Here is a 14,423-nt window from a genome sequence, read left to right as displayed (position 1 = left end):
TTGTGATCAGAACATGGTTGTTTATTGTTTTTTCCTAAACTAGGAGCCTTTTAAGTGAAGGTAAGATTTGACATCGACTACAAAACTGTAAACATCACAGCAAACAGGCAGGGAGACACACACACACACACACACACACACACACACACACACACACACACACACACACACACACACACACACACACACACACACACACACACAGTTTCCCTCTCACATCACACAGTCAGTGCTGAAAGAGGACTACACACAAAGACACATCCGTACAGTCAGACAAAGTGAAGACTTGAACACAGAAACACTGAAACAAGATGCAGGAGCTAACATGTGGGAAACAGAAACTAAACAGTGGTACTTTCACACTATCATGAAAAAATGAATATTCAGATATATATTAATGCCATAAAACCCTGTAGTGACTCATTTAACTAATTTGACTTGTTAATGTGAATGTGTTGATGCTGTACTGTAGATCTCCAATTGTTATTATTACCAGTTTGAATTTTGTTTAGTTTTTCCAACATTGTAATGAAGTCTTTACTTGCAGTTTCTGTTCAGAATGATTATGGGGAAACTTCATGACAAAGTTGGACTAATTCTATCTCTATCCTCTCTCCTCAGTAACAAATCTGAAAGTACTGGCTGGGTGACTTGAGGGGGCTCTTGTAGCTGGACGTGTCCTGGTGCGTGCTCTGGCTGGTCGTAGTCTTCTGCAGGTTCAGGGTCAAGGACGGGGTCGACCTCCTCTTCTCCGTCTTGCTGCCTCCCCTCATCTGGGGGTTGCCAGGCACCACCGAGGGCCCGCTGCCGGCAGGCACCACGGGCGCCGACTTGGTGGTCTCAGAAGATCCAGTCTTTCTTGCTTGGGGGCTCAGATAGATCTGCATAGTCACTAAGTCAAGTGGTGAAATGAGGTGAGGAGGTGGTGAGTGAAGAGACCGGAGAGGAGGGGAGGTTTGAGGGCAGATAGAAACACAACAAAAGACACAAAAATAAGGGTGCAGGGAAGAGGGAGGACACACAAGTCATGGTGAGATGTGACAAAAATGAGGGACGAGAATAAAATAACAACTCAAAAACAATGTTCTCAATTTTACATGATGTTATAGATGATTTCCTGTATTGTCAGGGGCGAAGTCTACCTTTGCAGTGTGTCACACGTCTTGTTCCTGCACCAGAACGATAGAAAGATTAGATTAGTTTACATGCAGCAAATACTTCCACTGTCATTTCAGACTTCTTTTGTTCTTCAGCCTCAACTCTGCTCTTCTATAGAGGCTTGATCAGCAGCTGTTTCACATTCCTGTTATGGGGCTGAATGCTTCCAGTTACAGGAGGGAATATAAAAAAAGAACCAACTGCAGAGAACCAGACACAGTCTCTCTTACCTGCACTTACTGCAGCCTCCTTAGACTTGCTGCTGCTATAATGAGAAAGAAAGAGAAATACTGAGTGTCTGAAAGAGAGTGTGTCATATTGGAACAAGGCTCAGCATGAAAGCATCAGTTCAAACAGTTAAGGAAGACATTCAGGTTCATATTTTAACTTGAGTTATTACGTGCCTCCTCCCGTTAAAGCCCAGTCTGCTCTGATTGGCCAGCTGGCCCCACACTGTTGTGATTGGTCAACCACTTTCTGTGTGTGTAGGAACTGGCTTTGTTAAGGGGCGTGGCAGACTAGCAGGTAGGTGTGCATTATGCATTGTGATGTCACAATGATGAGGAAGTATCCGCTGGACTATTGACAAGGCATTTTAGGTGCTTCATTTAAAGTCTTAGGGCTTTTTGACTTTGCAGAATTTCTACACACAAACAAAACAACTATAAGAGGTCTGAAGAATTAATCAGTGGTCTGAGATACTTTCACACACAGGAGGATCTTCGGATTGGAAATAGACATGATTTATTTGAGATATCTGATTGGAACTTGATCAGTCAGGAATAACTGAGCTGCCCCAAAATCAATAGAAAGTGTATGTACATTGATTGCTTGCAAGAAGTGAATATGGAGACATCAGGAAGAGAAAATGAAGGATTATAAGATAGTGAGACTGTATCCTGAAACAGCAGTCAGCTTATACAAAGAAGATAACAGGCAGTTTTCCTTTCACTGGACATTTAAGTTTGTATAAAATGCGAGAAGAGCTCCTCACCCTTCTTTTTTACATGAGGAAGCTGCAGACGTGGGCCGTGATTTGGTAGTCTTACATGGGCTGTCCTTCACACTCCCTGGTGGGCTCTTCACACCACTGGAAGGAAAGGAACAAGAACTGTAAGATCATGGCTCTGTTCATATATATATATAGTATATATATATATTGTCTCTATGTATAGAGAGAAAGAAATGGAGAGAATCAGAGTCAGTCAGTCGTCATTAGCAGTAATGACGACACTTCTCACCTCCTCCTCACACTGGATGGACATTCTTAAGTGGATGGAGATTTAACTCTCTCTGTGCAATCATATCAGCGTCCCCCAGATATCACAGCAGCAGCGGCACGTTCAGGTTCCACAGAGAGAACCCATCACACTCTCTGGCTAATGCGATGTAATGGTGGTATCATTCCAAAGGTAATTGAGAGGAAGAGAGGTGCCATAAATGGTTTGCTGCTTTATTGCTTTGAAACAAAGGCAAGTGTTGGAATAATTATTGAAAATCAATCCTGGATGAGGTGATGAGGGTGAAGCTGGAGAAGCTGAAGCGTGAGCCGCTTCATTTACATTAAGAGAGAAGGCAGAAGCTGCCTCATTGTTGTGTGTGTGTCGGAGATGAGATGAATGCCATTGGGATGATTATTCCATCATGAAATCAATCACAAATTGTAACATTTTTGCTTTACTGTGCAAATCCTGATAAAGATAACGTATATTTTAACAGATTTCTCTCAGGAGTAGTAATTAAAAACTAGATCTACATAAAAAACAAACTAAATATGACATTAACTTCTGTGTAGATAGGAGACCGTCTCATTAGGTCTTATCACAGCCTCCTGTTTGACCACAGTGCAGTGATGTTTACCTGCGAGGTGGTGTGGGGCTGTAGTTCCTGGCTGTGGAGCTGGAGGGCAGCGTGGAGCTCTTCTTCAGGAAGGCAGAACTCGTGGAGACCATGGGGGGCCTGGAGGGCAGAGCCAGAGAGACTGGCCTGGCTGTGGGGGAACGAACACACACACACACACACACACACACACACACACACACACACACACACACACACACACACACACTTGTATTATTATTATTGTTATTCTTAATATTTGAGTGTTTGAGGTTGTAATAATAGAATTGATTGTTGTGACTGCTCTGTTGTTCGACTGCAGAAATTATCCTATTTTGGAAATTGCAATAATTGGAATTGGATGGTATACACATGTTTCTATACACATGTTTCTACACACACATGTGAAGCATGTGTATATGTGCACAGTAAGTACATCATGTCTGTTGGGGGCAGCTACAGTATATGTGATTATTCAATAACGCTGAGTGACATTGCTCTCATTCAGGTAGATGCACTTACAAAACAATAAGCGTCACTGGTTTAACTAACTCTGATGAAAGCTGATGAAAACAACAACAACAACATCAACAACCCATTAAAAACATCTATGATATCCAATATACAGAACAGGTCAACAAAATAAAAAATTTTGGCTCACCTTTTCCACCTGGCACCCTCCGGCCAGCAGTGGCGGCGGCAGCAGCGGCCTGGTGCTCCTCAGAGATGTTGAGCCTCTTGAGGACATCAGCCAGAGCCATCTTCAACAACTGGATCTCATCTTCCTGCATCTGCATCCTCTGCTCCAGGTAGGTCAGTCGGTCAGCCACATCCAGACCACTGGCTGCTGAGCTGCGGTCATCTGGAGGAAGAAGAGACAACAGCATGTGCAGATGTTATAGATAGGTAGGAAGGAAGGTATGGGAAGGAAGCAAGGAAGGAAGGAAGGAGGGTAGGTAGGTAATTTGGGATGGATGGATGGATGGATGGATAGATAGATAGATGGATAGATGGATGGATAGATGGATGGATAGATGGATAGATGGATAGATTGATGGATAGACAGATGGATAGATGGATAGATGGATGGATGGATGGATGGATGGATGGATGGATAGATGGATAGATGAATAGTGGGGTTGCGTGACATGTTTGAACCAGGACAAAGCTTTTCAATGATATTACATAACAGGGTTAAAGAGGGTGACTCATCCATTACCTGCATCCAAATCATCTCTCACTATATTTCAATGAACAGATTTTACTGAGCAAAACAAAGAGCGCTCACAAAACAAAGCAGAGCAACAGTCGGAAAGACCCTGTTAACCAACTGATGCTGCAGTTACACAGACACACACACACACACACACACACACACACACACACACACCGGAAGGGAAAGTTGCCAAGAAAGAAATGAATATGCAAGTGACTCATAGTGAAACCACACCATGGTTTGGTGAGAGAAAATCTTGAGCTTGGAAACTGTTTCGCTGTCTTTCGCTCTTTAAAAATCTGTAATCTCGTAAAGGAATAAAATAGAACATAAGAAAGTTACTCTTCATCTAAGCCAAATATCGGTTCAGCTTGAGGAATTATCTGCTGGGTGAAATGTTACCGAACCATAAACACTCTTGTGTGAACAAAATATGAAAATGAATAATCAGAGAAAGGAATAAGCTCTTTAGCTTCTTCAGTTCATCTAGCAGAAATCATGTTAATGAGGTCACGGCACAGCTGGACACAGCAGATCATCCACAGTGTCATCACACAGCAGCATGTAAACAAAGGCACACATGCAAAACACTCAGGAACACAAGTTTCTCTTTTCAGATGCAACAATCATCACCAGCGACAGTAACAATAGTTCAGAGATGGATACCATGGGAGACACTGGGAGTCGGTGAGGGGTCAGGGTGTCTCCTCTGGCCGGCCAGGCCTTCCACCACTGCTGCCACCGGCCCAGATATCTTCCTCCTCTTCCTTTCCTCTCGTGAGCACATTCTCTTTCCTCCTCTGGCCCCGCTCAGATAGGCCGGCTCTCCCTCCATCAGATTTTGATCCACTGGTCAGTGTCCACTAAGATCTCATCTCCTTTGCTCCGCTTATGTCACACACACACAAAGAGATCTGCCTTTCTGGTCTTTCACCCGCCTCTGTTTACAGCATCCAAGTCATCTACTGCAGGAGATGATGTGACTGATGATTTGATCCTCTCACATCTCCTCTGTGGTGGCCTCATACACTCTGGACGCAGTGATGTGTATGACAGGGCTTAAAGCTCTTTTGCTCAGGGTGTGTGCCTTGCATAAAGGTGGGGGTGGGGCCGATAATGCTTAAAAACTCAGCAGTCGTTCAATTCAGCCTAAATTGTCTGTGCACGTGTGTTGGTGTGTACTTCTGTGTGTGTGCAGACTATGATGATAATCCCTCAGACTGAGCCTCTGTGACCCCGCCCCCACACATAAATCCCATGTCAGAGTGAGACACAGAGAGGAAACAGTGATAAACCTATGATGTGGCCTGTTCTTGTGACGTGACGCTGTAAACATCTTGTTCGCACAGAGACACAGAGGTGACAACGCGGGTCTGTCCCAGTGACAGTGAAGATGAGGCAGAGGCAGAAGAAAAAGTGCAGGGGTTATTTCCCTGTGTTTTTTAGCTAAAGTTAATTATGTAAGGGATCAGATGCGTCGTTTTTAATTGTGTGGTTTTTAAAAATAATTTGTGTGACTTTTCCTTTACTATAGGGGCATCTTCAAGTGTACTGCACAAATGGTAGGATGGTTAAGACTAATGGTTAAAATAAATGTACGAAAGTAAAGTACATAAATAGGTAAGATAAATAGTTGAAATAATTAGCTCTAATTAATAATAACATTTTAGATTGAAGTAAAGGATTAATGGTAAAAACAGATGGATACAAAAGTAATTGATTAACATAAGTATAGTTAATCATGTAAGGATGAATGGCCAAAAGAGCTAAGATAAAGTTAAAGTGATTAGCTACCAAGTAATAATAAATGGCTTAAGTAATTAGCTTAAAATAATAAATAAATAACCAAAATATCTTCCTCAATAAACACCCTGTCAAATGAAAGTGATGAATACGGTTGATATAAAAAACTGTATATAAAGATGGACGAGGCCTCCCACTGTCACATGTCAAAATATCCCGGATATGAACGCTGTCATCTTGTTCATTGTCAAACAAAGTATCGACGTCCCGTTGACATACACACTTGATCAATCGCTCTTCAGTCTCAGCTGTGTGATAAGAACTACCCCAAACAATAGAAATCATCGGCTCTTTATTTGACGTGTTCTTTAACTTTTTTATTTAGTCTAGGTCCCATCTGCTAACATGGAGGAGGCGGACCTTTATGACCTATACTGCAGCCAGCCACCAGGAGGCGATGGATATGCTTTGGCTTCACTTTTGGGGAGCCGTCATGTCGTCCATCTTCATAAACAGTGTGGTTGAAATTAATGGTTGTGTAATGGATAAATGACGGATAAATGGAAGGTATCTAAGATAGATAGACATAAAATATCTTATTAAGTCTCAAAACATGCTGTGAGATGTTTGTTCTCTGGTGTTTAAATTGATTTTTCCTCCCTCCCTCTGTTCCCGCTGTAAATCTGTCGAGATATGAGTATTTCATCCTGACAGGCAGCGATGATCTGCTGTGGACTGTGGCTCTAATCGTCGGAGCATGCAGCTGTAATCCGTCTCTCGTGGAGAGTTGTGATCGTGTAGGCCTGTGTTTTTCTGTGTCTCCTCTAGTCCTGGCCGTGACATCATCCTCGTGCCACCTCCACACACCCCATATGGGATTGGGATTAGAATAGCACATAATCCCGCTGCTGTAAAAGGGAATTAGCAGCCCAAAGCTCAATCACTGCACTAACTCATAATACACAAAGGGAAGGCTGGCTCCCTGGACACCTTTCATACAAATGTGAACACAGACACATGCATTGAGTCTATTTCTGTGCCTGTGACTCACACACTCACATTCACACACGTGCACGAGAGTCAGGGCCGCAGCAACAGCCTCGAAAATATCATATGCCCGTTATACATGAAAATACATCACAGAGAAGCAGTGGAGTGTTTTAATCTCTGCTCACAGATGGTGTTTCTTGAATGAAGACGCAGCATCTGTCTGCTCACATCAGCACAACTCTGCACACTGACACACACGGGCCACGTGTGCACGAGCAATCCTTCACTTATTAGTCCACCGATACTAATATCCCCGGGGGACGGGGGGGCATTTCCACCCTAAAATCTCCTCGGCCGAGGCACATTCCACAACACCCACACACTGACTGCTCAGCGTGTGATGCATCACACAGGTATGCAGGACTGCTGCTTAATTTAAGATGCCTGTGAAGACAGATGGATTTACACCCAATGCATTTCGTGAGGTTGTGACTTCCGTGATCTCAATTAAAGCTGAATTTGTACAACAAATTGCCAGTCTGAGGTTTTTCCTGCTGTGAGAGTCACATGGTCTGTGTTAGTATTATATGTAGTCCTCTAAGACTCACCTATCATGAAATTGTGGTCTCAGAGTTATGATTCATTTATTTTTAACTCATTCACATCAACCCCTTAAAATCTGCCCAAAAGCAATACAGTAAATCTCTGCAACTACAGGCTTTATATGAAAAGTCTTGGAATCTACATAAACATAAAGCTTGTTCGATTTTTGAAGAGGTGAACACATAAGTATATGTGTTGCAAGGTCAGAGTAAACGAAGATGAAATGCATCATAAATTAAAGATTTCATGTCTGGTTTTTATTTAGATCCCTTGTGAAATTGTTGTAACCTAAAACCTTTAGTAATCCATTGCACATCTCAACTTAATCTGGGCTGAATTTAATTTTAACAAAGCGAAGCAGAGGAAAGCCAAACAGGTTTTGGAAGAGATGTAATCTCCAAAATGGCAAAACTTTGTGTGGCATTTGAGTTTTGTCACTATAAAACTCATTTATTTTCATTTGTATGTCACTATAAGTGTTGATTTCATCTGATACAACTGTTTCTGAATACATCTGAACAGCTCTGTGTGTTGAGCTGCCAGTGACAAAATAACTTAGATTCGATGAGTTTTTTTTCAACATGAATGAATCTGTTCAAAACGTGTACAAACCACAAATGGTTATACATTCATATAGAGCACTTTTGTATAGTATACAATATACAGATTTTTAATAGTATCAGGTTTTTGGAAAATTAAAATTTTTAGGTGTAACTTGTCAATGGTTTGAGCATCTCACAGAAATCTTACAAATGTATATGGTTATATATTATATAGTTTAAAAAATCTGCTAAATAAATGTCAATAATAATCATCATCATAACTACAGCAATAATAAACTGTAATTGTTTTGTGCCAACAGGGAAAGGTGAAAAAAATAAGAGATAAAGCAAAAAATAAAACAAATAACAATTAAATAAATGCAAATCAAATATTCCAAAAAGAGAAAGCTTTTAAGATGAGATTTAAAAATAATGATTAAAAAAATGGTGTTTGTAGAATCTGGGTGATCTGTATCTCCCTTGGCTTTGTACCTGTCATGAAGTCGGTGTCTGGCGCCAGCAGTGAGTCGCTGTGGTAGCTCTCCTTCAGCGAGGGCCTCCTCAGCAGGCCGTGCACCGTCTCCTCCATCCCCAGGCCCTGGTCCACCAGCTCCTCCATGAGTGCGTCCCCCTCCGCCACCGTGCCCGCCGCCATGGCCCCTGACACACTCTGTCTGTCTGCCTGAGTAAGTGAGTGATCCTCCCGGCTCCTGCTAAGTCTTGTACGCTTCACTGCTGAGATAATTCACCTTCCCTAAACCACCGGTGGATTCCACCTCTCCTTTTCCCTCCCTCCCTCTCTCTCCCCCGCTGTGCAGGGAGAGGGTGATGTCACTCAGAGGACAGATTAAGGACCTGTAAGCCATCTGAAGCTCAGGGGCGGACAAGACTAAGAGATCTGTGCTGTATTGTGTGTGTGTCATGTGCACATGGATGGATAATGAGAAAATGGGCCCCTGGGATCAGACAGGTTAAAGGCCCCCCATCCCTCCACTACATGACCCCCCGAGCCTGAAAGAGACACAATCAACTGCAAACAATAAGATCATCTGTTGTAGTTTTGTCTCTTGTTTGTAGTTTTGTGTCCTGTTTTGTAACATTGTGATGATTTATTGCCTCTTTTGGTCAGTTTTTGTCTTTTTGTAGAAATGTTTTCTCTCTTCGGGGCCATGTTGTGCTTCTTCTTGGTAGTTCAGAGTCTCATGTTTGAGTTTGTGGTCATTTTGTGAGTCTTGTGGACATTTATTTTTTCTTAGGGGGTGATTTTTTTTTTTCTCTGTATCACTTGTGAAACTGTTTATCATCAATTTGTGCCTGATGTGATCTCAGGAATTCTCTCTGTGGTCATTTCGTGTCCTTTCAGTCTTTTTGTTTATCTTACTGCTTTTTTTTGCATCACTGTGTTGTTATTGAACTCTTTGACATTCACACATGAAAAATCAACATTCACGTTATCCAGAAGCTGTGGTCCTCGTGGTTCTCTGTGGCCCCTGCTCCTTGTACTCCTGTTTGATAATCCATCTGTATTTGTAGAGTGTGTAGACAGGGGTCAGGGAGGCCTCGGACAGGGAAAAGACTTTCACATTAAAGACCTTAAAATAACTTCCTGAAAGATAAGTTACATAACCGCTGTCTGCAAACAAGCAGCTACTGCTTCGAGGAGGAGAGCAGCGAGTAACAAATACTGACCTGTGTGCTGAGAAAACACTCACTCCTGAAAAAAACACACACAGCAGGGTGGGACCGTGCAATTTGCTGTTGCACACAAAGTTGCAGCCGAGCACACAATTACACCCCCCAGAAGAGCTTACATCAGGCTACCATCCGGCGTGTCCAGCCCTGGTGCACTGTAAGGATGATGAGATTCAGAGATTAGGGAGCACAACTTGATTAATTACAGTCATCAGGAGGACAATAAGCCGGACGTGGTAATTAGACCGACAGAGAAAGACAACAGGAGCAGATGAAAAGCCAGTTAGGTGATTGTGTTGGGTCTCCCCTGGTGTAAGCTGGCTTTCTGTCTATTTTGCATTCGCTGCTCTGATTCTTTCTCCAGCAGATGCTCCTCTTTGCTGATCCATCAGAGCCTCCTGTTTCCTACAGTGTCAAAAAAATGTAATTTACTTTTCACTACATTACTTTTCCTGGTGTTTCATAAAAATCTTCAAATAAAAAATGGTAACCGTGATCACACATGCTGTGTGTAAACTTCCTGTTCCTCTCATTCTCAGGGTTTTTTCCCCTCGATTTTCGTTTGTCTTCTCCTCACACTTCCTGTTTGCAGTTTGGTAAATGCTAAGGTGGAACTATTTAGTGCAAATGTATGTAAATAAATGCAAGAAAACAAAGAGAAAGATAAACAGTCACTTAATATGTATCTATGTACATGTACTGTTGATTCTCCCATATTAACAGGCTATTACAATACATTTTAGTATTCTACATTCTAGAACATTAACAATGAACAGATATTTTACGAGGAACAACCATCATGATTATTATGTTACTAGTTTCAAAAGAAGTACAAAATACTTCTGCTAGTGTGAATCAGGTGTTCTCTCAATGTGCAGACTTATATAGATTTTACACATGAGCAAAGTATAGGAACTCAATTACAAGTATTTGAACTCAGTTGTTTGATACTTTTGATTTGTGTGTGTGTGTGTGTGTGTGTGTGCATGAGTTGCTTCAGGCCTGAACAAGGGACAAAGCCCAGAGACAGATAAAGACTCTGCTGACGGAGGATAAGAGAGTGGGAATCATGGGAGTAAGACAGGAGAGAGATTAAATTTGCACACTGTTCAACATTAACAGATAACAAGCCAGTGTATAGGTCCTGGTTAATACCTGGATACAGAGGTCACAGAGGGTCTGACCCTGACCCCTGTATTTCATCTCACTACTGACCTCCTGTGGGTATTGTACTAAATAACAGCTGGTTGGTTAAGGAATCTCACTGATTTCCTATTGAACACATGAAAGGAGAACAGTTTTAATCCAGTATAATGTTATATAATATAGAAAGATAGTTGATACAATCACTGAAGTTAGATCCACTGGAAAGAAATATTTCACCTGTTGGTCATCGTCCTTCAATGAGAAATAGGTGACCTTTAAAAATACTTGAAATAATGTTGGAACAAGTTGACGTTTCATGTTTAAATGTTTAAATAAAAACCCAGACACAATTTTCACAAAGGACTTAAAATTTATAAATATTCTTTGAATGGAACATTAAATCAGAGGGATGTTATAATAATTCTTCGAAAAAAAAATAATAATCCAAGCAATTTTCAGAGAGCATGACAAAGTGACAATAATCTGATACACACATCGCTTCTCTACTCCAAAAATATCTAGACTCTTATATCCCCCGTTTTTCCAAATATATGTCGACAACAAGCATCAGCACAGACACAGAAAGCAGAATCTCATGGGTTGGTCGGGTGCTTTTGTTTGGACTCACTGAGCGAACGCACTTCCTGTGTGGCATCAAGAGAAGGTCACTGGCGTTTGACCCTGGCCACCAAACCTTCTTCTGAGTGACGGCCCTGCCCTGCTGCCATGGCAACAAGGGATGCAACTTTTAGCAGCACTGACCAGACTCATGACACCCTCCAGGAAGTTCGCTCTCAGTAGCCAAAAGATAAAAATTCAAGGCCATAGCACGAGGGAGGAAACTGTTGGACAGTATTGGGATGTGGCCATGAGAGACACAGGAATTCCTGCCCTCTAGGGGCCAAACACCATCAATGCACATCTGGGAGAAAGGCAGCGGTGGCCAGCTGATGCGGACGGAGGGTGAAGCTGTTCAGTAAATCCTTAATTTGATCTACTCATTAAGTATATTAAAATTCCTAAATGCAATCTCAGCCCACTGCTAAACCGTGTCATTTTAATGACTTCCACAAGGGACTGCAGGTAAATTATTTATGTTGGGGAAGTAATGTAATAAATTAAATTTAAGAAAACTTCCACAGGAACATCAAAATGTTGTTTAGACCCTTCCTTTTTTGGATCTACCAAAACTGGACTTAAATTATGCAATACTTTAAAAAAAAGATTGAAATCTAATTATGAAACAAAAGGAAGCTGTCTCACCCTCTACAGTAATTTTGATATTGAGCTAAAAAAATAAAAACAAGGAAGTTATGTCATTGTCAATTTAATGATTTCAATGAGGGGGTGTGGGAGATTTACTTGTGTTGGGAAGGGGGAGATAAATCGTATATTTACCTTTGTCCATTCCTTTTTTGGACCCTACAAAATGGGTTTCAGTATTTTCCCCCCAGAATTAATTAAAAATATATAATCATATAACAAAGGAAAGTTTAAACACCCTCTCCTGCTCTCCAAAATAATAGAGTACACTTGCTGAGAGAAAAAAAAACTTGACAGCATCATCCTCCGTAGTAATTTTTCCATAGTCCCAAATTCCTGATCCAAACTCTACTATATTGGGCTGAACTAGACAGATGGGATCTCAGGTGTACCATTGCCCCAATAGGACCATTGATAAAACTCAGGTGACCACTTCGCCACAGAATTCTCCCAAACATTGCACCTAAGGTCGGTCAGGTTGAGCAGGAGAGCTAGAAGTCCCAGAGGCCTCAGGTCAGTCTCGACTTTTTTAAAGTGTCTTAAACAGGGAATCTGATCAAACGTTCAATTTTGTGTCGACTTCTGCTCTCCTGTCTGTCAAAGCGCGATGGTCTCCAGCCCCCGACAGCAAAAAGATTTAAACAACATTTACATCTCTGCCGATAAACGCTGCGCAGTCATTTCTTCTCTAAACTCATAAATTACAAATAAACAGAAATCATCAATCCTGGAGAACAAAGAAACAAGATATAGTTCAATTAGACACAGTATTTCCAAATAAGTTAAATTGAAATCTTAATATATTGTACTGTTTACTCCATTTAAATATTTTTTTTCTTACTTTAAATATAACTATTACAGATCTTGCAAAAATACTACGCTGTGCATTGGCTGTCTGCTTGTTTTAAAGAGTGCCCAGTGCTTCCTGGATTCAGATATGTACACTTCAATAGAAATCGTCTGGGAGTTTTCCTCACTGCTTTTTATCCACAGCCTCAGGTTATACGACGGCATCGGCTCCCTTCATTCTCCTCTCTTTCATTTGGTCAAATCTCAATTAACGCTCTGATGATTTTAAAACTAATTTGTGATACAGAAATAAATAATAATGCATATTCTTTGCTTGATCTTTTTTTAAGTTCACTTTCCAAAAATAGCAAGTCTAAAAATATATTGCATATGCCATCTTAGGAAATCGAGATAATAAAATATTCTTAATAAGGAGAAATTGTAAAGTAGGAGAATATATATTACTTCTTTGAAGAATCTGGGCTTTTGAATAGAAACCAAGAAAAAATACCTATTGAGCAGGATTTGATTTTGGGATCTGGGCTCAAAGTCATGCGCGAATAGAGAGAAAGTTAAAGATGGCTTTAAAGTGTTGGAAGCTTTAACTGCTTGTCCGATAACGATGAAAATCAGGGCATTTGCTGTGTAGGAAAGCAATCGGGTACTCTTTTTTTTTTTCTCTTTTTTAAGGTACACACACTCCGACTCTTTTTGCTGAGTAACAGTAAAACACTTGCAGGTTCAAAAGGCAATGAAAGAGTTGCGGTGTGAAAACCCGCTATAACTCAATTAAGCATCAACCCCACCCCGACCCCCACCCGCAACCCACCCTGCAATCCAAACACACGTCTAACATGGTGCTATGTTCATCCCATAGACTGTGCATAAAGATGGATGACATGAAGGCTCCCCAAATGTAATGCCAAAGTATCTCAAATGCCCTCTAGTGGTGGGATGCAGTATAGCTCATAACCCCTACCTCCTCCATGTTAGTGAATGAATCAAACTAAAAAAGTCAAATAAATAAAGGTGATGATGGTTTCTGGAATATTAGGTAGTTCTTTGTTTCACCAGTAAATTTGGTTTGAATTTGTTCTTCAATGCTTTAAAAACGGGGTGAAACGTCACGATTGACAGCTGGGTATGACTAGCGACTGGTCGAGCATGTGTATCTGCAGGACCTCGCGACCACAGCTCCATTCCCTGATCACTACTGTGGACACTCTGGCCCCAAATGACATCATCAGCACAAGATGGCGGTGTTCATATTCAAGATATTTTGGCTTCGCTTCTGGATACCAGGGAGACATGTCGTCCATCTTTATCTACAGTCTATGAGTCAGGCCTCATCCAGATCCCTTTCTGAAACCTCATCACATCAACAGTGTGGATACATAATACACACATACATATATATTGTATATTTATATAAGTATGTCAGA

General features: G+C 41.3%; 1 protein-coding gene across 2 annotated transcripts; it reads right to left on the bottom strand.

Annotated features, from left to right (window-relative positions):
• LOC109632392 (echinoderm microtubule-associated protein-like 1) lies at nucleotides 1-8,845 on the bottom strand. Of its 2 annotated transcripts, none has more exons than XM_020091638.2 (7): nucleotides 8,584-8,845; nucleotides 3,659-3,859; nucleotides 3,019-3,148; nucleotides 2,153-2,248; nucleotides 1,389-1,423; nucleotides 1,143-1,169; nucleotides 1-892 (listed from the first exon to the last, which is right to left on the bottom strand). In XM_020091638.2, exons 1-7 carry the CDS (start codon nucleotides 8,744-8,746, stop codon nucleotides 618-620), a joined length of 927 nt encoding a protein of 308 aa, XP_019947197.2. In that variant the 5' UTR covers nucleotides 8,747-8,845; the 3' UTR covers nucleotides 1-617. The 2 variants fall into 2 exon arrangements, with proteins under 2 accessions (XP_019947197.2, XP_069371553.1); XM_069515452.1 differs by lacking the exon at nucleotides 8,584-8,845 and adding an exon at nucleotides 4,880-5,263.
• Between the last annotated feature and the right edge of the window lie 5,578 nt (nucleotides 8,846-14,423).

The sequence above is a fragment of the Paralichthys olivaceus genome, chromosome 19 (assembly GCF_024713975.1).
Source record: "Paralichthys olivaceus isolate ysfri-2021 chromosome 19, ASM2471397v2, whole genome shotgun sequence".
NCBI lineage: Eukaryota > Metazoa > Chordata > Actinopteri > Pleuronectiformes > Paralichthyidae > Paralichthys > Paralichthys olivaceus.
The sequence above is the reverse complement of the archived record's forward strand: the minus strand, read 5'-3'. Positions and strand labels throughout refer to the sequence as shown.

Bases quoted from the DNA above. Each gene is read 5' to 3' on its own strand.
- LOC109632392 (XM_069515452.1), bottom strand. From the start codon at position 5,048: ATGGAGGGAGAGCCGGCCTATCTGAGCGGGGCCAGAGGAGGAAAGAGA. The intron at 3,860-4,879 runs GTATCCATCTCT...TTCTTCCTCCAG, and splicing joins GACTCCCAGTGTCTCCCATG to ATGACCGCAGCTCAGCAGCC. The intron at 893-1,142 runs GTAGACTTCGCC...CACTTGACTTAG, and splicing joins ACGTGTGACACACTGCAAAG to TGACTATGCAGATCTATCTG.